Here is a 17,787-nt window from a genome sequence, read left to right on the forward strand (position 1 = left end):
TATGTCTGTGGTTCAATAGGGCCCCTACCCCGTCTCCTGTTGGCTGCTGGCCACTCGTGCCTTACCAGCCATGGCACTGGGAGGATGGGATTCTATTCCCTCTGTCAGTATTTATTTCCCCCATGGCACCAGACAAATACACCACACAGGACTCCTCCGTGCTAGTGCATTACATCCCCCTCCTGTAGGGATGCTCCATTGACTGATGCTTCTTGGATGTGTTTGCAAAGGTGGCAGTAAGAGTGAATACCATTGTTGGGATTTTCCTTATCCCTGTTCACTAATCACATTGTCTCTGAAGTCTTTATAAATTGTGCTTCTTTTGGCTGGGTTAACATTTATTATCTTCACTGTAGCTGTTATGGGGATAGGTTTTGAATTTGTGCTGAAAATACGGAGACCAAAAATACAGTGTTGAGAATACGGAGATATTTTTCTTATTGCTGGGTGGTGCTTGTACAGACCCACGGTCTTTTTTGCTTCTCACCCTTCCCCACCAGGGAGGGGAATAGGGGTGCTTAAGGTGTTGGAGGGTTATACAGCCAAGACAGCTGACCCCAACGGACCCAGGAGATATTCTGGACTATACAACATCATGCTCAGTTTACAAAGCGGGGGGAAGAAGGAGCAAGGATTTGGCGCTTGTCGCGGTCCCTCGTCCACAGGGGAAGGTAGGGCTCCCGCCGCGAAAGGAGCGGGACCGCCGGGACCCCCGGGACCCGCGGGCCCAAGGCGGGGCGGGCTCCGCGTGCAACTCAAATTGCCGTGCGACCTCTCAGCCAATGGCCGGAGCACCTTCCCGCCGCCAGCCAATGGAAGCGCGGCACTCTCCGCCGCCAGCCAATAGGCGCGGGGGGCGGGGGAGCTGGGAGTAACGCTCGGAGCGGCGGCGATGGCCCCGGAGCGTGGTGACCGCCCGCTCCCCGCCGGTACCGAGGGTCTTCCCCGGGTTTTCCTGCAGAGCCTGCGGACTCTTTTCGATATCCTGGATGACCGGCGGCGGGGCTACGTGCACCTACGGGAGATCGAGTCGCGCTGGCGGGGAGCGGAAGCCCAGGAGCTGCCCGCCGGGGTGATGGAGGGGTTGCGGCAGGCGGCGCCGGCCAGCGGGTACCTCACCTTCGAGAGGTTCGTACTGGGGCTGCGGGCGGCACTGCCTGGGACTGAGCCGCCGGTGGAGGGTGGCAGCGGCGGACGGCGGAGCGCGGAGAAACCGCCGAGCCCTCGCTGTTCCGAGGAGCGGCGGGGAAAGAGCACCGGACAGCGGGAACCGGGGCACGGCCAGCCCCGAGGCCGCGGTGAGTGGCGGGACTGGACTGGGGGCTTCGGGCTCGAGGGGGTGATGGCAGCGCCAGGGACGGGGAGTGGCGCTCGGAGGTTGGGATGCGATCCCGCGGCTCACCCCGCTCCCCTGTGCCCTCCTCTGGGCTCAGAGCCAGCGGTTCCCGCAGGGCCGGTGTAAAACTCCCCAAAGTTACTCTTGGTACTGACTGGTTTGGCTTCGCTGAACTCCAGTTCCGGAGCGAATATCCCAGCGCCGCCGCTCGCCCAGGGCTGTGCTTCCCTCGCGATGCGCTGGGCTATTTATAGCCATGACAGGAGGAATTAAGGGCTTTGCCGTAATGTGTCCGTGGTTGTCCCTTGGAGTAGAGACTGTCCTGACCTTCCCCGGGAGTGGGTGGCGCAGCTGGGCGTCTTGGAGAATGGCTGGGTCCTGGGGACCCCCAAAGCCGGGCAGTTTCGCTGGGGTGAAGTTATGGTCACGGAGCAGCCGTGTGCTCGGTGGACTCTGTGCTGGGCTGGCTCTCAGGAATGATTCCTTCACGATGTCTTGCATGGTTTAGACAAAAAATGCCAACCCTGATCCAGCTTTTTGGTTTGGATCATTCCACAGCACTATTCCCAATAACAAATAATTAATCAGTGAATAAATGGGGGAGGAGTACCAGGGCGATGTGCTCTGCTGTCCTAGGCTCTGTCCACAGAGCTCACCTGTACATCCCTGTGGACTCTGCCCTTTCCACGGGATCTGGGCTCCCTGTGCTGGCTCTGCCAGAGCCCTCCAGGGTGTACACTGACCCTACCATGGGGGAGACTGTTTCACTCGCATCTTGATTTGTTGCTAGTCAGTAGAAGATGTTATAAGGAAACCAGGCTTCTGGGCTTATCTGGGTAGGTAATAATTCTTTATCTAGGTTTTTGAAGTGCTTTGAGATCACAGGAGACAAAGTCTGTGTGTGGAGCTGGTACATGTTATTGCACCACCTGAGTGCAATGACTTCCTTCTCTTGGGAAGGTCAGGCTGGTTTGCCTTCCCTTCCCAACCCAGTCCCTTCTGCTGGGTGGAGAAGGAACTTTTAACTGTAACTGAGGTTCTCTGCTTTCCATTTTTGCCTCCAGACTAACCACTAGAGCTACATCTAAGGGAATGTTATTAACCAGCCTTAAGCAGACTAACTTTTCTGTCATCAGGAGTGTAAATCTGGAAAAACCTGAAAAAAATCCTGCTTGGTGAATAGACAGCAGGTTGAAAGCTTTGCCCTGGGAAGGAGCAAGCAGATGACTGCAGCGGCCTTCTGCTTGCTGAGGATCTTTCCATTACAGTGTGATGTTCCATAACTGTCCAGAGCCTGCGGGCAGGGTTAGTGCCTTAGCCCTTGCTGCCAGCATCCCATGCTGCAGGGCTGTATTTTGGCAAGAGGTCTGAGTTTCAGCTTCATTCAGCAGCTTAGAAAATGGTACAACTCAGTTATTCCATCTCTTTTAGCTCTAGATCCTGCACAACTGCCCAGTGCACTGCTCTACAGGTGCTTTCCCAGGGTGCAGTTGAACAGGTGGATGTTCTCAGCTGGCTGCAAGGGAGTTGGGCAGAGCTGTGGCAGCATGTGGCTCCATCCCTGCTGCGGAGATGTGTGGTGGGTGCTGGGAGCTGCCTGTGGCTCCAGGAACACCTGTCTCCACTAAGATTATATCATTTGGGTGTGAGGCTACTCTGAGCCTCCAGCTGCATGTGGTGGCTTCTGTGAGACCCCAACCACGTGCAGTGAGGTGACGTATCAGTGCTCATAAGCTCCAGTGAGTGAGAGGAAGTGCTCCCTGCCTGCGTTTTGGGTGAAGAGGGTGCTCACAGAGTGCCTTCCCAGCTCTGCTTTGGGTCTGAGGAGCACCTACACTTGTCAGAGGTGATTTGGATGCGACTCATGGCAAAATGGCAGAGATTGGGGTCAGATGATTCTCCTGGCATGTCCAAGGGTGCAGTGAGCCAGTGGGACAACAATTCTGTTCCCTCTCCCACGCTAACCTTTGCTAGTGTGTGGGCAGAAGTGCTTCTGAGGTCCATGCTTAAGTCAGCTTCCAGCTTCTCCTCAGCCCAGCAGTGCTGGTGCAGTCTGCGAGCTGCTGCTTGGCACCCCACGGTCCCTGGGGAGCCAACAGCACCCTCTGGACACAAGGGTGGTGAGGTGGACATTGGAGAAGTCACAGGGCAGGGAAGTCACCATAATGATGTCCCAATGTTATGGTGCCTGATGTCTTGTCACAGCAGTGTCTGAATGCATTGCTCTTGGGGGTCTTTACCCAGTAGCTCCCCTGTGAGCTGGGACCTGGAGAAGTCAAGGCACAGAGCAGAAACAGCCCCTGTTTCTGAAACACTGGCTCCTCCCCAGCACAGTGCTTTCCCTTGCTCCAGGGGTGGCTTGGCTCTAGCAGCTGGAGAACTGTTGTTGGCACTAGCTGGAGGGAGGAGATGGTTTGTAGGGGTTTCTCTGGGCCGTTGCCAAGGATACTTGTGGAGAAGTGTAAAACAGCCATGAAGTGTCTGCTTGCCCTAGGCAGAGGGGGTCCCAGAGGGAGGAAGGAGCCTGTCCATTATCACATGGCAGGATCTCTTCCACCTCTGGTGATCTGATCCTGTTCTTTCCCTACGAACAACTATCCCAGCTCATTAGCAGGGGTCCTGTTTTGTGGGATCTCAGCACATCACTGTGGATGTGCAGAGACACCAGGGGAGCCCCTGGGGGGCTCGGAAACCCTGGAATGATGCCAAACGGATTTGGTGGTTGGATTTCGATCCATCAAAAGGAGAAGAACCTGTGACGGAGGAAATGAGAACTTCTTGGGTATGAATGATACCTTTATGGAGGGAAATATAAATTTTAGAAAAATAGGTACAGGGGGGTCATGAAGGCAAGATGGAGGATTCAGGGCGTGGTCCTGTGTTCTTCTTTCTTCTTCATGTCTTCCATTTTGTGTGGTGATGTTGGCACTTGGAGATTGGTTCGTAGTGAAAGTGCACTTGTCTATAAGGATGAATAGTATTGGGAAATAAAGGGAAATATGTCACACGTAATTTTTACTATAAAAGACACAGCCGCCCTGTGGGCGGGGGAGAGTGCACTCGACTGTCCTGCTGAGCGGACCTCGGCTGGGCAAAGAGAAAACTTTGTAGATAAGAGATAATAAACAGAACTGAAGACCGAAAATCTAAGAGTCCAGACTCATCCTTCGCAATCGCGGCCGCCCAGAACCACCTTTCCCTGTGTCGGGGCAGAGACACATAACAGCGGACCCTGACACTGTTTTAGCCACTAGCTTGTCATCTCAGGTGTGCAGAGCTCAGTTGGTTAACCAGGAGCTCCTGCTTATCATGTGTGCAGCTCAGGTCAACACAGCACTTCTAGGTAACTGCAGTAAAAAGTGTTTTAACATGTGTTTGTCCTGCAGCTCCTACCAGAAGTGCTCCTAGCTTTGCCTTGGGATTCTGACTGTTGAGAGTATCCTTGGTTTTGGGGCTGTTCCTCAGCTTTTTGAGCAGGACATACTACAGGTCTGCTAGGACAATGTATGTGGTCACAGTAGTCTTGCTGGGTTCCTCCCAGATAGATTTGGGTGTATGAAACCAAAGGGAGCTGGCAAAGCAGACGCATGGGTGATATCAAAGACTTTGTGTTCACAAATGCTTTGTGTTCGCTGATGTGCCAGAGTGCTTGCTGGGAGGTGGAGTGAGATACTGTGATGGACCAGAAGGCGGACTTTGCCCAGTGACAGACACAAAGTGACCAACTGAGGTGTTGCATTGCCTGCAGCCCTGGAGCCAGTCTCCTATCCCTGAACCGGTGTGACTGTGGCAGCAGAGGCAGCCCTGGTACAGGGCTCCCACACCTTGTACTTTCAAGACAAAGGGTGGCTCCTGTGGCCATGGCTGCACTCTCCTGCCTCCTGTCCTTCCTCTCTCATGCCCATGTGCTCAGCTGAGGAAACTTGTGGAGCAGAGGGGAGAAATGTGCCAGCCCATGTGGTGCCACACACCCTGTCCTGGCACTCACAGCCCTTTATGTGCCTGCGACAGGGAATGTGCCAGACCTGTGCCAGGCAGCTCTGGCAGAAGGATGTGTGAGGGGTAGGGGTGCCTGGCAGACACATGGGGAGCTGTCTTGGGAAGAGGGCGTTTTCCCCAGCTGCCTGCCATCACTTGCCTGCTGCACTGCCTGCTGCTCTTCTTGAAAAGCCACGTTTGGAAAGGAACTCTTCAGGAAACCTGTGTGCAGGGAGCAGGCAAGCTGTGGGACTGAGGGGGTGGCATGAGAGAGGGTGGGCTGGGCACTTGGCTGGGGACTGGGGCAGGAAGGGAGGGGCAGCAGGCTGCTATCCAGACTTGCCTGGGCGTGTGCTGGCTGCACCCCTGGCTGCCCTGATGCTGTGGATTGGGATGGTGGGGTGTCAGGGTTCTGCTCTACCAGCTCACCTAGCAGTGGATCGGAGCTGGCTTGGCTGTGATTGCAGGGCTGGGTTTCTGTTGAGGGTGGGCAGTGTGGGGCTTGTATGGCCTTCACTGCAGGTGCCCAGGGAATTCCTGCCCTGGCTGACAGGCAGGAGGTGCCTGATCCAGCCTGGAACCTGCCAGTGTGAACTTAATCTTCAAAAACAGGTTATGCATGAATTTGTATCAGCACCATGTGTTTTTAGTAGATTGGGCTTTTGCAGGATAAGATGTTGGGGTTTTAATAAAAATTTTAGAAAATCTACAGTCTGATTTACTTTATGGTTACATCATAGATGTAGTGTCTGGGCTGAATATTCAAATGGCCAAATCCATCACCAAGCAAGAACTGCCTTCAGGAGAAGTTGGTTTCCTGGCAGAGCTGATGTCACCTGAGTGGAAGCAAGGTGTCCCACGAGGACATGTGAGGGCAGACAATATCACTAATGGTTTAGTTGCCCCGGCTGGGACTGAACCAGCTTTGCCTGGAAGCTGCTTGCTTTCTACAGAAGATGACTGAGATCTGTTGCCAGCCTGGCACAGCTGAGTCAGTCATCCCTGACATCTGTTCTGCCTGGACAAAAACAGGAGCAGGCTCTCAGGCTGGTGGTTTGCTCAGTCTCTCCCTGTTTGCAAGACCACCCTGCAGATCATCTCACAGAAGTGGTCCTGAGGAGGATTTTGTTGAAAGCAGCTTGTAGCCTCATGCCTTCCTCTTTTCCAGGTGGTGATGCTAAGTCTGCTGGGAAGCCCCAGGGAGACAGTGACCACCCAGGGGCTGGGGACACTCGGAGGCATCAGAGAGGCCGTGCAGAGCACCGGAGACACACCATCACCAATGGCGTGGACTTCAGCATGGTAAGGGAGTGTTGTGGGCTCCCATGAAGGGGAGGGTGGGTTGCAGGGGTCCCTCATTGCTGGCACCATCTCTGGGCTTTGGCTTCCTCTGTGCCCGCCCTGCACAAGTGAGTTGTGGGATGTCAGACAAATCCTGATATTTGGATGTGAAGGTCTGTTGATGTATGTGGATGTACATTGTTTCCAAGGTGCTTTCCTGAATCATGCCAAACAGGGAGGAAGTGGATCCTTCCCCGACAATGGGTCAGCCCATGAAGCCAGTGTGTTGGCTGCCTTCCCCATGGGCAGGGTCTTGGGAAGAAGAAGACAAAGGTGGAGATGTAGGAACTGATAGATCTCTGGGCCTTAAGAGCACCCCAGCAAGGGTCAGGTATGCTTTGTGCTGGCAAGCAGTGGGGCCAAGCTATGCCCCCTCCCAGATGTTCCATGTAGATCAGGGCTCAGACATGCAGGTCCTCTTGCTTCTGACAGACTTCTTGCAGCAAAGCAGAAAAATGAACACTGAATTTATCAAGGCAGCCCAGAATGGAGGGGTCTGCTTCTCTCTCTCCACTGCTGAGTGGAGAGACTTGGATCAAATTGCCTGGGTGAAGGGATCTCTGCTTGCTCCCAGGTGGAATGGAGTAGTTGCCTGGGCATGTTGTCCACAGGCTCAGGCTAAATTGTCCTGGGCAGAGAGCCAGGACCAAGCTGGCAGGATGAGTACTTGGTGGCACTGTTACCACTGTCCTTTCACTCCTTGCACCCTGGTGTCACCCTGCTCCTGCAGCCCAACAGGCCTGAGCAGCGGCGCCCAGCCTGTCGTTGGCCTTGGGGGACACAACGTGCCCCAGTGCCAGCCTGGGGAAGGGATGTTTGTGCAGGTAATTTGCTGGGCTTGTAGCCATGACAGGGACCTCTGCTGGGAGGTGCTGATAAGAAGTGATAAATGTTGCTCTGTGTATCTGGGATTGAGGGCTCTGTTTCTTGGGGTTTTGGGGGTTAGGGAGAGAGGAAGGTCTCTGCTTCCCTTCCCTCTGTGTGCAGCTCTGGGCTGGAGTACATCTCAAGGTCCCAAGCTCAAGGTGCTCTGTGAGGGGAGTGGTGGCCACCATGTCTGTCCCCAGTTCTGCCATAAGCATTCTTGCTTAGGGCTTGTGTTGCCTTCGTCTCTGTTCCCCCACATTGTCATGTGGGCAGTGGGAGGGATGTCCCCTCCTTTCCTCTCTCCCTGTATGTCACCGAGTGCTGCACTGCCTTTCTGTGCTTTTGGCCCCAGAGAAAGGATGTTTCAGCCTTCCCTGACACCCTGAGCACAACCTTTAGGCACTGGTGCCATTTCCAAGCTTACAGAGACAGCTGGAACAAGTTTGGGTCCAGCAACGACTGAATCTTTGTACTGTCACCTCCCTTACCCCTCCCTGCCCCGATGTTGGGCTCCCAAGGGACAAGGAGCTCAGTCATTAGACTAATTTGCCTAAAGCTTTTGGGGAATGGGAGCACTGGTGTCCATCCTACATCCCAAAGTGCAGGGAGCAGAGCTGGGAAGGCTCTGCTGCAGCCCCAGGACCCTTTGCACTCTCTCATCTAGTGCTCGCTCGCTCAGCTGGTGTTTTTCACCAGCCAGTCCCTCATCTGTTGGCCTTACGTTCCCATGCCATGAGGGTGGCTGAGATGAGACCTTCCCTGAGAGGTGGAGCACTGTCATTTGTAAGCAGCCCAGGGCACAGCTCTGTTCCCTCCCCTTTGCCAGCCACCGAGCACCAGCCAAGTCCAGCACTTTGTTTTTCTCCTGCCCCAAGTGTCTCATCCTGGCGAGATGCTTCCTGTCCCACACTGGGCAGGGCTGGCAGTGTCCTTCTGTTCTGTGGAATGCTCTCTCTTGCTCTGGTCTCTGTGCTGGCCAGCAAGCCCTGTGGGAGGAGGGCAGGACAGGCAGCAGTGGGCTGCACCCCCAGCTGGATGGGGCTCCTTGCCACATACAGCACCTTCTTCATGCCCCTCAGCAACAGCACTAAGGCTCTGCACTTCTTCCTCTGGGTATGTCCCTTTGGGCCATTGGAGAAGGGTGCAGAGGAAGTTATTGTGTTGCAAAAACCATTTCCAGGAGCAGCAGGAGCAAGAGCAGCCCCAGTGTAATGGGTGGCAGGTATGGGATGCGGAGAGGCTTTGGGGCTGGCAGTGGGGACGTGGAAATGCTGATGGCCTGAAGCAGGTCTTGGTATGGTGCCACTTGTCCACAGGGTTCTGTTCAGGGTTATTTCTGAGCTGCACCACTCCTGATGCTCTCCAAAGGAGGAGGTTCTGGTGCATCCAGCATTTTCTGGGTGACCAAAGTCTGGTGCCTGTGGATCCCAGGCTGTGCTGTGGGTGAAGGCCAGGTTGTGTTGTGGCAAAGAAGGCAGAGGCAGCGAGGCAGGAAGTTCCCCATGCCCTTGGAAGCTGGGGGGGCGGCCTTGTATTGAAAAGAGAAGGGCCATGTGGTCACAGGGTGAGGGTGAAGAATGGATCACTGCAGTTGCTCTGTTCCCCAGGGATGTCCCCTCATCCCTCTCCCTGCATTGGCAGTGCCAGCGTGGTGCCAAGGGGCAGCAGGAGCAGAAGGTGACAGTGGAATGAGGACCGTGGATCCCCTATGGATGTGGGCGAAGCCCCCTGCTCTGCTGCAGCCTTGGGTCCTGCTTGGCCTATTCCGAGGGGTTGCTCTGGGGACAGAAGCCCCAGGCACCCTCAGAGCAGCTTTCCAGACACAGCAAGGCCCCCGCTGCTCTCCAGGTGCTGCTCTCCAGGTGCTCTGCTGGTGCTGGAACTGAGCAACCAGCAGAGATCTTCTGCAGAGAGGTGTGGTGTGCTATGCTCTGCTCAGTTTCATGTGCCTCCAGGGATGAGGCAAACTGGGGAAACAGGGCTGCAGTTTTTCCCTGACTTCCAGCATGCACAGTGAGCTAGACTCTTCAGTGCTCACCAAAATCCAAGTGTGTCTGACACTCACACCCCAAAGGGAGCTGCAGGCACTGCTCCTGCTGCCTCTCTGGGTAAATAGGTGAAGAAGCCTGTACCTGCAATGGTGAGCAGGAGGGTAGAGGTGACCCAAGTGTCCTTCACACAGTTTGGTTGTTCTCCCAAACTGCAGAACTTTTCTTCCAAAAATCTTCCTCCAAAGCAGCATCAGGCAGCAGTCATTATCCTGCTCCTCTTCAGCTTTTCTTGGGGAAAGGGGCTGAGACCCTTACCTGTATCCACATCCCCCACACCTCATGAAGAAACCAACTCCTGGGACTTGACAAAGCCTTGGTGTGGAGTAGGTGACATCTGTCTGCTGTTTTGCAGCTGAAGTACATGAAGGAGCTGGAACTGGAGAAGGATTTCCTGTTGCAGGGCCTGGAACTTATAGACCGGGCTCGAGAGTGGTACCACCAGCACATCCAGCTCATGCAGGAGCACCAGCAGCTCCTGGGGAAGAGGAGAACCAGTGCTGTGAGTCTGGGGCTTCTTCTGGCTACATGTGGGTTTGGAGAACAGGGCTGGGAGGTGGCTGGACCTGGAGCTGACCCCATGGTAACCTCCAGCCTCTTCTTCCTCCCCATCCCGCAGGATTTCCCTGAAGGTGGCCAGAGCCATCTGGGGCGCCTGGTCCCCAAGCTGCAGGAGGTGAACCGCTGCCTGGGTGACCTTCTTTCCACTGCCAGCAAGGTGAGAACAGCACATCAGCAGCTTGAGGTTGTTTGTGTGATCTTAGGATTCATCCTGTCCCTCCCATGTTGGTGGCTGGGCTGACATTGGAGCTTCCAGAGTTTCCCCCAGCTCTGGGAAGGTGATGGAAGACAGCCAAGAGGACAGCACGGCTGGTGCTGAGGTGGGCTGGAGGATGCTTTGAGAGGCCTAAAGGAGATCCCTAAGAAGGTACAGCCATTTATCAAGGTGCTGAGTCAGCCAATTCAGAGCTGACTGTCCTGCTGGACAGAAGCTGGGGGTGCAGCCCACTGCTGCCTGTCCTGCCAGGCACACTGGCAGGAATGCTTCCCCATTCTGCCCCATTCACAGGGCTGGAGACCCTGTGATGGCCTGTGGTGGGGTTTTAATCCTCTGCTGGCCTTCTCTAAGTTCTTTATGTGCCATAGAAACATCTCACCTTGAAGAAGGCCCAGGAAGGGCCACACTGTAGAATGCTCAGTGTCTCATCCCTTCATCTTCTCTACAGACAGCAAACCCCTCCTCAGCACTGAGCAGGCTGGTCCCTGTGACATCCCCAGCCTCCACAGGCTCCCAGCAAGCCATCAACATGCTGAAGGAGCAGAATCGGCTTCTCACCAAGGTGAGTGGAGGTAGGGGTGGAGGAGATGTCCTTGGGGGTGCTGGGAAAAGAAGGGGATGGGATGGGGCTGGGGAAGGAATGACAAGCAGTGTCCAGGAACAGGGAAGTGTTCCTTCAGCTTGCTCAGACTTGGTCATCCCAGAGAAGGGGGTGTGGGCTGCACGTGGAGACCCTTTGGCACATGGCTGTGCCCAGCTGTGTCCAGCTGTTTGCTGGGTGAGTCAGTGGCAGGGATGGGGCATTCCTCCCAGAGGGAAAAGACTGTGACAAATGGAGGTCACAAGAGAGTGCAGGGGCTGCATCTGGGGGCTGTCAGGGAAGAGATGGTCTGCCATCTCAGGCCAGGGCCAGGCTCACTGCTGGGGTTTTCTGTCCCAGCCTGTGGTCACAAAGATGCTCTGGGCACTGGAGTCCCTCTGCTCTGGAGCCAGGCTGGGACAGCTGGGGGTATTCACCAGGAGAAGAGAAGAGGAGGGAGACCTCAGGGCCCCTTCCAGGGCCTAAAGGGCCTCTATGAGAGCTGGAGAGGGACTTTGAATAAGGGTCTGGAGGGACAGGATAAGGGGGAATGGCTTTCCACTGCCAGAGGGCAGGGTTAGATGGGATAGTGGGAAGAAATTGTTCCCTGTGAGAGTGGTGAGGCCTTGGCACAGGGTGCCCAGAGAAGCTGCCCCATCCCTGGAAGTGTTCAAGAACAGTTTGGAGAGGTCTTGGAGCAACTGGCTCTAGTGGAAGGTGTTTCTGCCCCTGGTTAGGGGCTGGGATGAGATGGGCTTTAATGTCCTCTTACCCAAAGCCTGGGATTCTGTGGTTCTATGAAATTTTACTGGCAACACAACCAGTGGCCAGCAGTTTCCTCCTCTAACCAGCTTTTTCCTCCCCTGTCTTGTGCAGGAGGTGACTGACAAGAGCGAGCGCATCACCCAGTTGGAGCAGGAGAAATCTGCCCTGATCAAGCAGCTCTTTGAGGCTCGTGCCCACAACAACCATGAGATGAGCCAGCTGGACTCCACCTTCATCTAGCCTCCCCTGCCCCATCCCCAAACTTACCTGGGGGATTTCAAGGGACTCTTGCCCCAAACTCATCACACCTGCTCCTCCAGGTGTTATGTCTCAAGGTCTGGGGCTGCTGGTGGCATCTCTGTGCAAGGAAGCCAGGACCCCTCTTGGGGAGCATCTCTGCCCTGCTGATGGCTTATCAGCCATGCTGCTCTCGAGCTGCTCCTTTCCTGTCTCTAAGTGGGCTGCAGGGGTGCTGTCCCCAGCCCTGTGACCCCCCAGCATGCAGGAGACATGGCTGCTGTCTGTGCTGCCTGTGTGGGGTCAGCTACTGTGCCCTTAGGCTGGATTTTGGGTGTTCTTGGGAAAAAGTGATGTATCTTCGACATTCTAGCCAGCATCTCCAGAAGGAGATGGCCTGGCCTTAGAGGGTGCTGGCTCCTGCTTGTCTTGTTCTTGGAAGACAAGATTGGAAATCCAAGGAGGCGTGCCTGGCCCCTCTCTGCTGCCTGTGTTCTGCCTGCCAGAGGCATTGTCCGGCCCTGTAGTGCCCAAACTGGTGGTCCTCATGGCAACCACTCTCACGTTTGTGGTAGTGATACCATACTTGCTATTTACATGTCTGTAGGCTCCTATAGGGAATGAGCCATAGACCCAACCAAGATAGCCTACACCTCTGTGCTGTTTTTTTGGGCTCTTGAGAAGTTGAGACAGACACCTCACTGTTTACTTGACTTGACCTGGCAAATACTTCCTGATGTCTGCCAGGATTAGATTATTTTCATGACGATGACTGTGAAAGAAGTGATGTTCCATGGCCTGAGGACGCTCACATCAGCCTGACCTCACAGAGGGTCTTTAGAACTTGGTTTTGTATTTTACTGAATGTGGGACAGAGCAGAGGCTGACAGGCTCTTCCCTGTGCACATCTACACATGGAGAAGTGGCAGCTCTGCCTGACGTGGTTGTGGAAGCTGCTGTCAGGGGTGACATCCTGACACTGAGCTGCACTCCTCTGCACGTGTCTTGAGCGGTGGTGGTGGTGATTCAAGATGGGTCCTATTAGATGGCACATTCTCAGGACTCCTCCTGCTTCCCACCCAGCTCAGTGATGATGCTTGGGCTGAATGACATTCGACTGTGCCTTGGTACTTGGTATCCATGGTACTTTCACTGGAGATCCCATGTAGCACAGCCTGGCCCTCTGTATCCCCAAGGCCAGGACCTTTCTCTCTGGCGTTGTTTCATGGTCTGACTCTCCAGGCATGATGCTGTGGCACTGAGCTGAGCTGGGCAGAAGGTGCTGGTTCTGCCCTGAGCTGACACATGCAGGCCAATTCTGTTCTCACTTCTTATCTGTCAGGACTCTCTGTCCCATCCAGCTGTTCTCTTTGAGACTCATCCCAAGCTAAAGCTTACTGCAAGGCATGAATCCCTACTCTGCCCTGTGCCTGCAGCTGGAGTGGGGATCACATGGGAGATGGTGGAAGAGGAGCAGCAAGGCCATGGTTAGTCATGTCCCCTGTCTGCCCGAGTCGGCTGTTAGTTGTCCCGCAGGCATCAGTGCCTGCCATCCTTTTTGTGATGCCTTCTCTAGTGTCCAGTGCCTGTTTTGCCTGAGGTTAATTAGAACTGACCCTTTTTATGAGGGTTACCTGTCTGTAGGGATAATAAAGTGAGGTGACCTATTTAATTTATCCTTCTGTCTCTCCCTAAATCACCCCATATACTGCTGCCAGCCCTGAAGTCCCTGACTGTCCTGTCTCTCAGAATGCAGGGAGAGCTGAAGCTGCAATCTGGTGAAGTGAGCAAACAAAGAGCCCAGGGGTCTGTGCACCTGGACATGTTTCCATGTCCTTTCCCATCACCTCTGGTCTTCTCAGACCTGAGAGACCCTGTCCCCTGCTGTGGGGCAGGGTCTTAAAGCCACCTGCACCCCTTCCAAGTGCTGTAGTCTCATCTGTCTACTCCTCCAGAAGCTGTGCTTGGGGCTCACACTGCTCAGGCAGTGCTGGTGCAATTCACAACCTCTTATTTGCTTTCAAGTACTCTTTTTCAGAGCTGCCCCACAGTGGTGGCAACAGTGGCTGGTGCTCTGCAGTGACTCCTTCCCACAGGGTCAGCCACAGGGGACCTCAGTGGCATGGCATGTGTGGCACGTGTCCCTCTGACCTATGGTGAGATGGCAACTCATACAGGGTGACCCTGAGGCTCTGCACTGATGGGGGTACCCTCCTTTCCCAGGCTGTGGGGTGAACCCTGCACCCTGCAGAGGCTGAGCCTGCCCTGCGAGGAGCAGAGCCAAGAGGGAGACCCCAGTCCACTTACTGGCAGCTGGCAAAGGAATGTCTGCCGTGGCCTCTTCCAGGTGCTGCTTAGGGCAGCCACTAGTTCCAGCTGGGGCAGGAAGAGGGTTGGTAATTGCCCTTGGTTCCCATTTCATGTCTGTGCTTGGGTGTGGAGCCCATGAGGGCTTCCAAAGAAAGAGTCGTGGTTCCCTTGGCAGACTGCTTCAGGGCAGCTTTCCCATTCCCCCTCCCTGCCTGGGGCCGCAGCCCAGGGGGGTTGTCCCGGTCCTGGCCAGCAGCACTGCCCCCCCCCCCCCTTTCTGTGAGACTGCAGCAGGTTGTGGGGTGGCCCTGGCAGTGCCACAGCCCACTGGGACCAAGTTTCCCCTGGGAACTGCAGAATTCACCTCAAGCTGTCACTCTGGCCTGGCCACACTTTCTAGGTCCCTGATGAGCTTGACCCTCCCCTGTGGGTCTGGGCTGTGTCCACTCTGGCACCCTTAACTGTGGGGGCTGGCTCAGGAGCCACGAGACCTGCATTTGGGGCCAGGTCTGTAAGTAATGTATGTGCTGGGACATGTGGGTGAGCATGTTCCATTCTCTTCAGGCTTTTTCCTGCTGGAGCTGGGTTTGCATAGATCTATGGCACCTCCAGGGCTCTGATAACCGTTGGAACCCACTGTGTGAAGCTGTGGTTACACTGGGAACAGCTGGAGCAGGGCTTTGCTATCCCTAGCCAGGACAGCTCCTGCCAACCCACCTCACCTCCCCACAGCCCTCCATGCTGTGGGTTATCACACACAGGTGCAACACCATGGGGTCAACATGCCTGTCCCTGGGCATTTGTGGTGGGTGACACTGCATGAGGGGTCCCCACTGCCAGAGCCTGGAGCTACTGTCTGAGCAGAGTGAGCCCTCTCATAAGCTCAGTCTGGAGGTGTACCTGGCCCCTGGGCTGCCCAGAGATGCAGGATCTCATCCTCTGAGTCCTCAGCTGTGCAGTTTGGGAAGGATCCAGTCACCCAAGCTTGTGTATTCTATTTATTTTCATACTTTCTCTCCTCTCCTGCCCAGCTATGTGCCCTTTACAAGTCCTCTGAGCCTGGGCTCCATGCCCAGCTGCCCCTTCAGAGAAGGGCTGCTGTCCCAGCAGAGCAATTGCCCTACACCTCAGCAGGAACAGCTGCGTCTTGGGCCCCTGACCTGAACATTCTGGGTCTTTTTTGCTTTTCTTCCCTGCCATATGGTCAGCACTGCTGGGCCACCAGTCTCTGCTGCCCTGGTTCTGCAGCCCTCCTGCTCTGCACCTCTTGGCCTTGCTGTTGTCAGTGCAACTCACTGGGAAGCAAACTGACGATGTGATGACTGGAAAACCCTGGGTCCTGGGGATGGTTCTCATTGGAATGGGGAGCTGGACCGTTCAGGCTTGACCGGACTAAAGAGGTGCCTGTTGCATCTCAGACCTGCAAGCAGGTGCTGATCATCCCTGTGATCCCTCAGAGTGTTCTCCCATCCCAGACCATCCCTGTGCTGTGCTGCTGCAGCCCTGCATGTATCCTGGGCTCTTGCTTGTATCCCAGGTTCCATTCTCCTCTTGGCAGGTATAAACTGCCCTCTGCTTTAGGTGCTACCCAGTGCTCCCCGTTCCCCCTCCCTGCCTGTGGCTGACATTTGCACACCGTGAGCAAAGGCCCACTCCCAGGTGGGATGGAGAGGGTCTGCCCTCCCCACTGCAGGGTATGCTGGAGGCTGAGCCTCTGCTCACCAGCATGGTTCATTTCTGGGGGGGTTCATTTCCCATCCTAAGGGGATCAAGCACAGCATTCAGGCACTGCTTCGGTGTCCAGTCAGATCTCTGCCAGAGCCAGTGACTCGCTGTGATCCCAGCCCGGTGTGGGCGTTCACCTCTGCCTGCACAGCCACTCCACTCTGTTCCAAGGTACAGCTGATTGAAGGCAGATGCTCCGTCCAGGAGACCCATGTGATGGGGAAGAGTGAGGCTCCCAGAATCGCTGCTTTGCTCTGCAGCTGCGTACCGCAGGGACTGTGACTCAAACTCCCGCACATTGCAAGGAGGCAGCAGCGCATGGCAGATACCCAGCCCTTGAGAAGCAGCTGTCAGGGAACAGAGCAGGGGCTGAGGTCATGGCCAACACCCTGGAAGACCACATATGTGGGTTCCCTTAGACCCAAAGCGTCCCTTTGTGGGACACCTGTGTGGCAGTGGGTGCAGACAGTGGGTAGAGGTGACCCCATCCTCCTGCTGTGCCATTGGGACACCTCTGGTTGCTCCTCCTGGATCATGCTCTGAGTGGGAACAGGCAATTGGAGGGACAGAGCCTGCACTAGGTCTGGGCTACAGTGACATCCCAGGGAGCCATCAAAACCCACTCATGTAAAAAGACCCTTTGATTGCCCTTCCTCAGCTGTAGATGAGGGCTGGGCACATGAACCATTGAATCAGAGAATCAGAATCCCAGGTGGTTTTGAGTTGGAAGGGATGTTTGAAGACCTTTTTGTTCCACACCTTCCCATGGGCAGGGACACCTTCTACTATCCCAGGCTGCTCCAAGACCTGTCCAGCCTGGCCTTGAACAATACCAGCGTGGAGCAGCCACAACTGCTCTGGGCTTGAAGCCATTCACCCTTGTGCTGTGACTCCAGGCCTTTGTCCGAAGCCCCTGTCCTGCTCTTTTGGGATCTCCTTAGGTACAAAAAGAGGCTCTAATATCTCCCTGGAGCCTTCTCTTCTCTAGACTGAGAAAACCTAACTTACGCAACCTTTCTTCAGGAGAAATGCTTCATCTTTGTGGCTCTCCTCCGTGGACCAGCACATCCCCAAAGCAGAAAGCCTGGACTATTCCATAGGCACAAAGAGCCCAGCACTTCACTCCCCTGTCTTACTGCTGTCTGGCCCCCTGGACACGAGGCAGGGGAGACATGACTCCCACTACTTTGGGGAGTGGGATCTCTGTGGCTGGATCCAGGGGACAGCACTGGGAGTAGCAAGTCCTTTTGCCCTGGAGCCTCACCTGGGCATGTGCCCTCCTTTTACTGCCAAAACTTTCCTGCTTTGGGTCTAAGAGAACCCACAAATGGGTCATGGGCAGCCAGGGACAACCCATCCTCAGGCAGCTCCAGGCAGGCAGGTTTGGTTTATTTTGGCTACTGAAAACAACTGCCCATGAAGGATATCTGTGAGTGTCTACAAGCCCAAGAAGACAGGAGACATGTCCTCTGGCCCTTTTCCTTGGGGGTATGTAGCCATGATATTATGAAAAATCCTCTGCTGGGATGTTTCCTCTCCTGAGAAGCTGAGGAGCCTCAGGAGAGAAATGTAAACAATCACTGTCTGCTGCTGTGGAATGCAACAGGTGCATCTTCCATTGGTCCATGTGGATTGTTTTCCATTGATGACCAATCACAGCCACCTGTGCCAAGGCTGTGAACAGTCACAGGATTTTGTTACTCTATTCTGTTCTGTTCTTGTAGCCTTCTGATCTCTCTGTTCTTTTAGTATAGTTTTAATGTAGCATTTTAATATAATATTTAACATAATAAATCAGCCTTCTGAAATGGAGTCAAGCCTC

At 54.9% G+C, this 17,787-nt stretch overlaps 1 protein-coding gene across 1 annotated transcript; it reads left to right on the forward strand.

Annotated features, from left to right (window-relative positions):
• The first annotated feature begins 782 nt into the window (after positions 1–782).
• SAPCD2 (suppressor APC domain containing 2) lies at positions 783–17,544 on the forward strand. The gene is given in 7 exon segments (XM_041406902.1): positions 783–863; positions 866–1,298; positions 6,483–6,616; positions 9,926–10,072; positions 10,190–10,288; positions 10,797–10,910; positions 11,805–17,544. Coding segments are annotated over 7 exon segments (1,137 nt in total). The 3' UTR covers positions 11,934–17,544.
• The last annotated feature ends 243 nt before the right edge of the window (positions 17,545–17,787 follow it).

This window comes from Onychostruthus taczanowskii, unplaced genomic scaffold (assembly GCF_017590055.1).
Source record: "Onychostruthus taczanowskii isolate IOZ18803 unplaced genomic scaffold, ASM1759005v1 scaffold25, whole genome shotgun sequence".
NCBI classification, from domain to species: Eukaryota; Metazoa; Chordata; class Aves; order Passeriformes; family Passeridae; genus Onychostruthus; species Onychostruthus taczanowskii.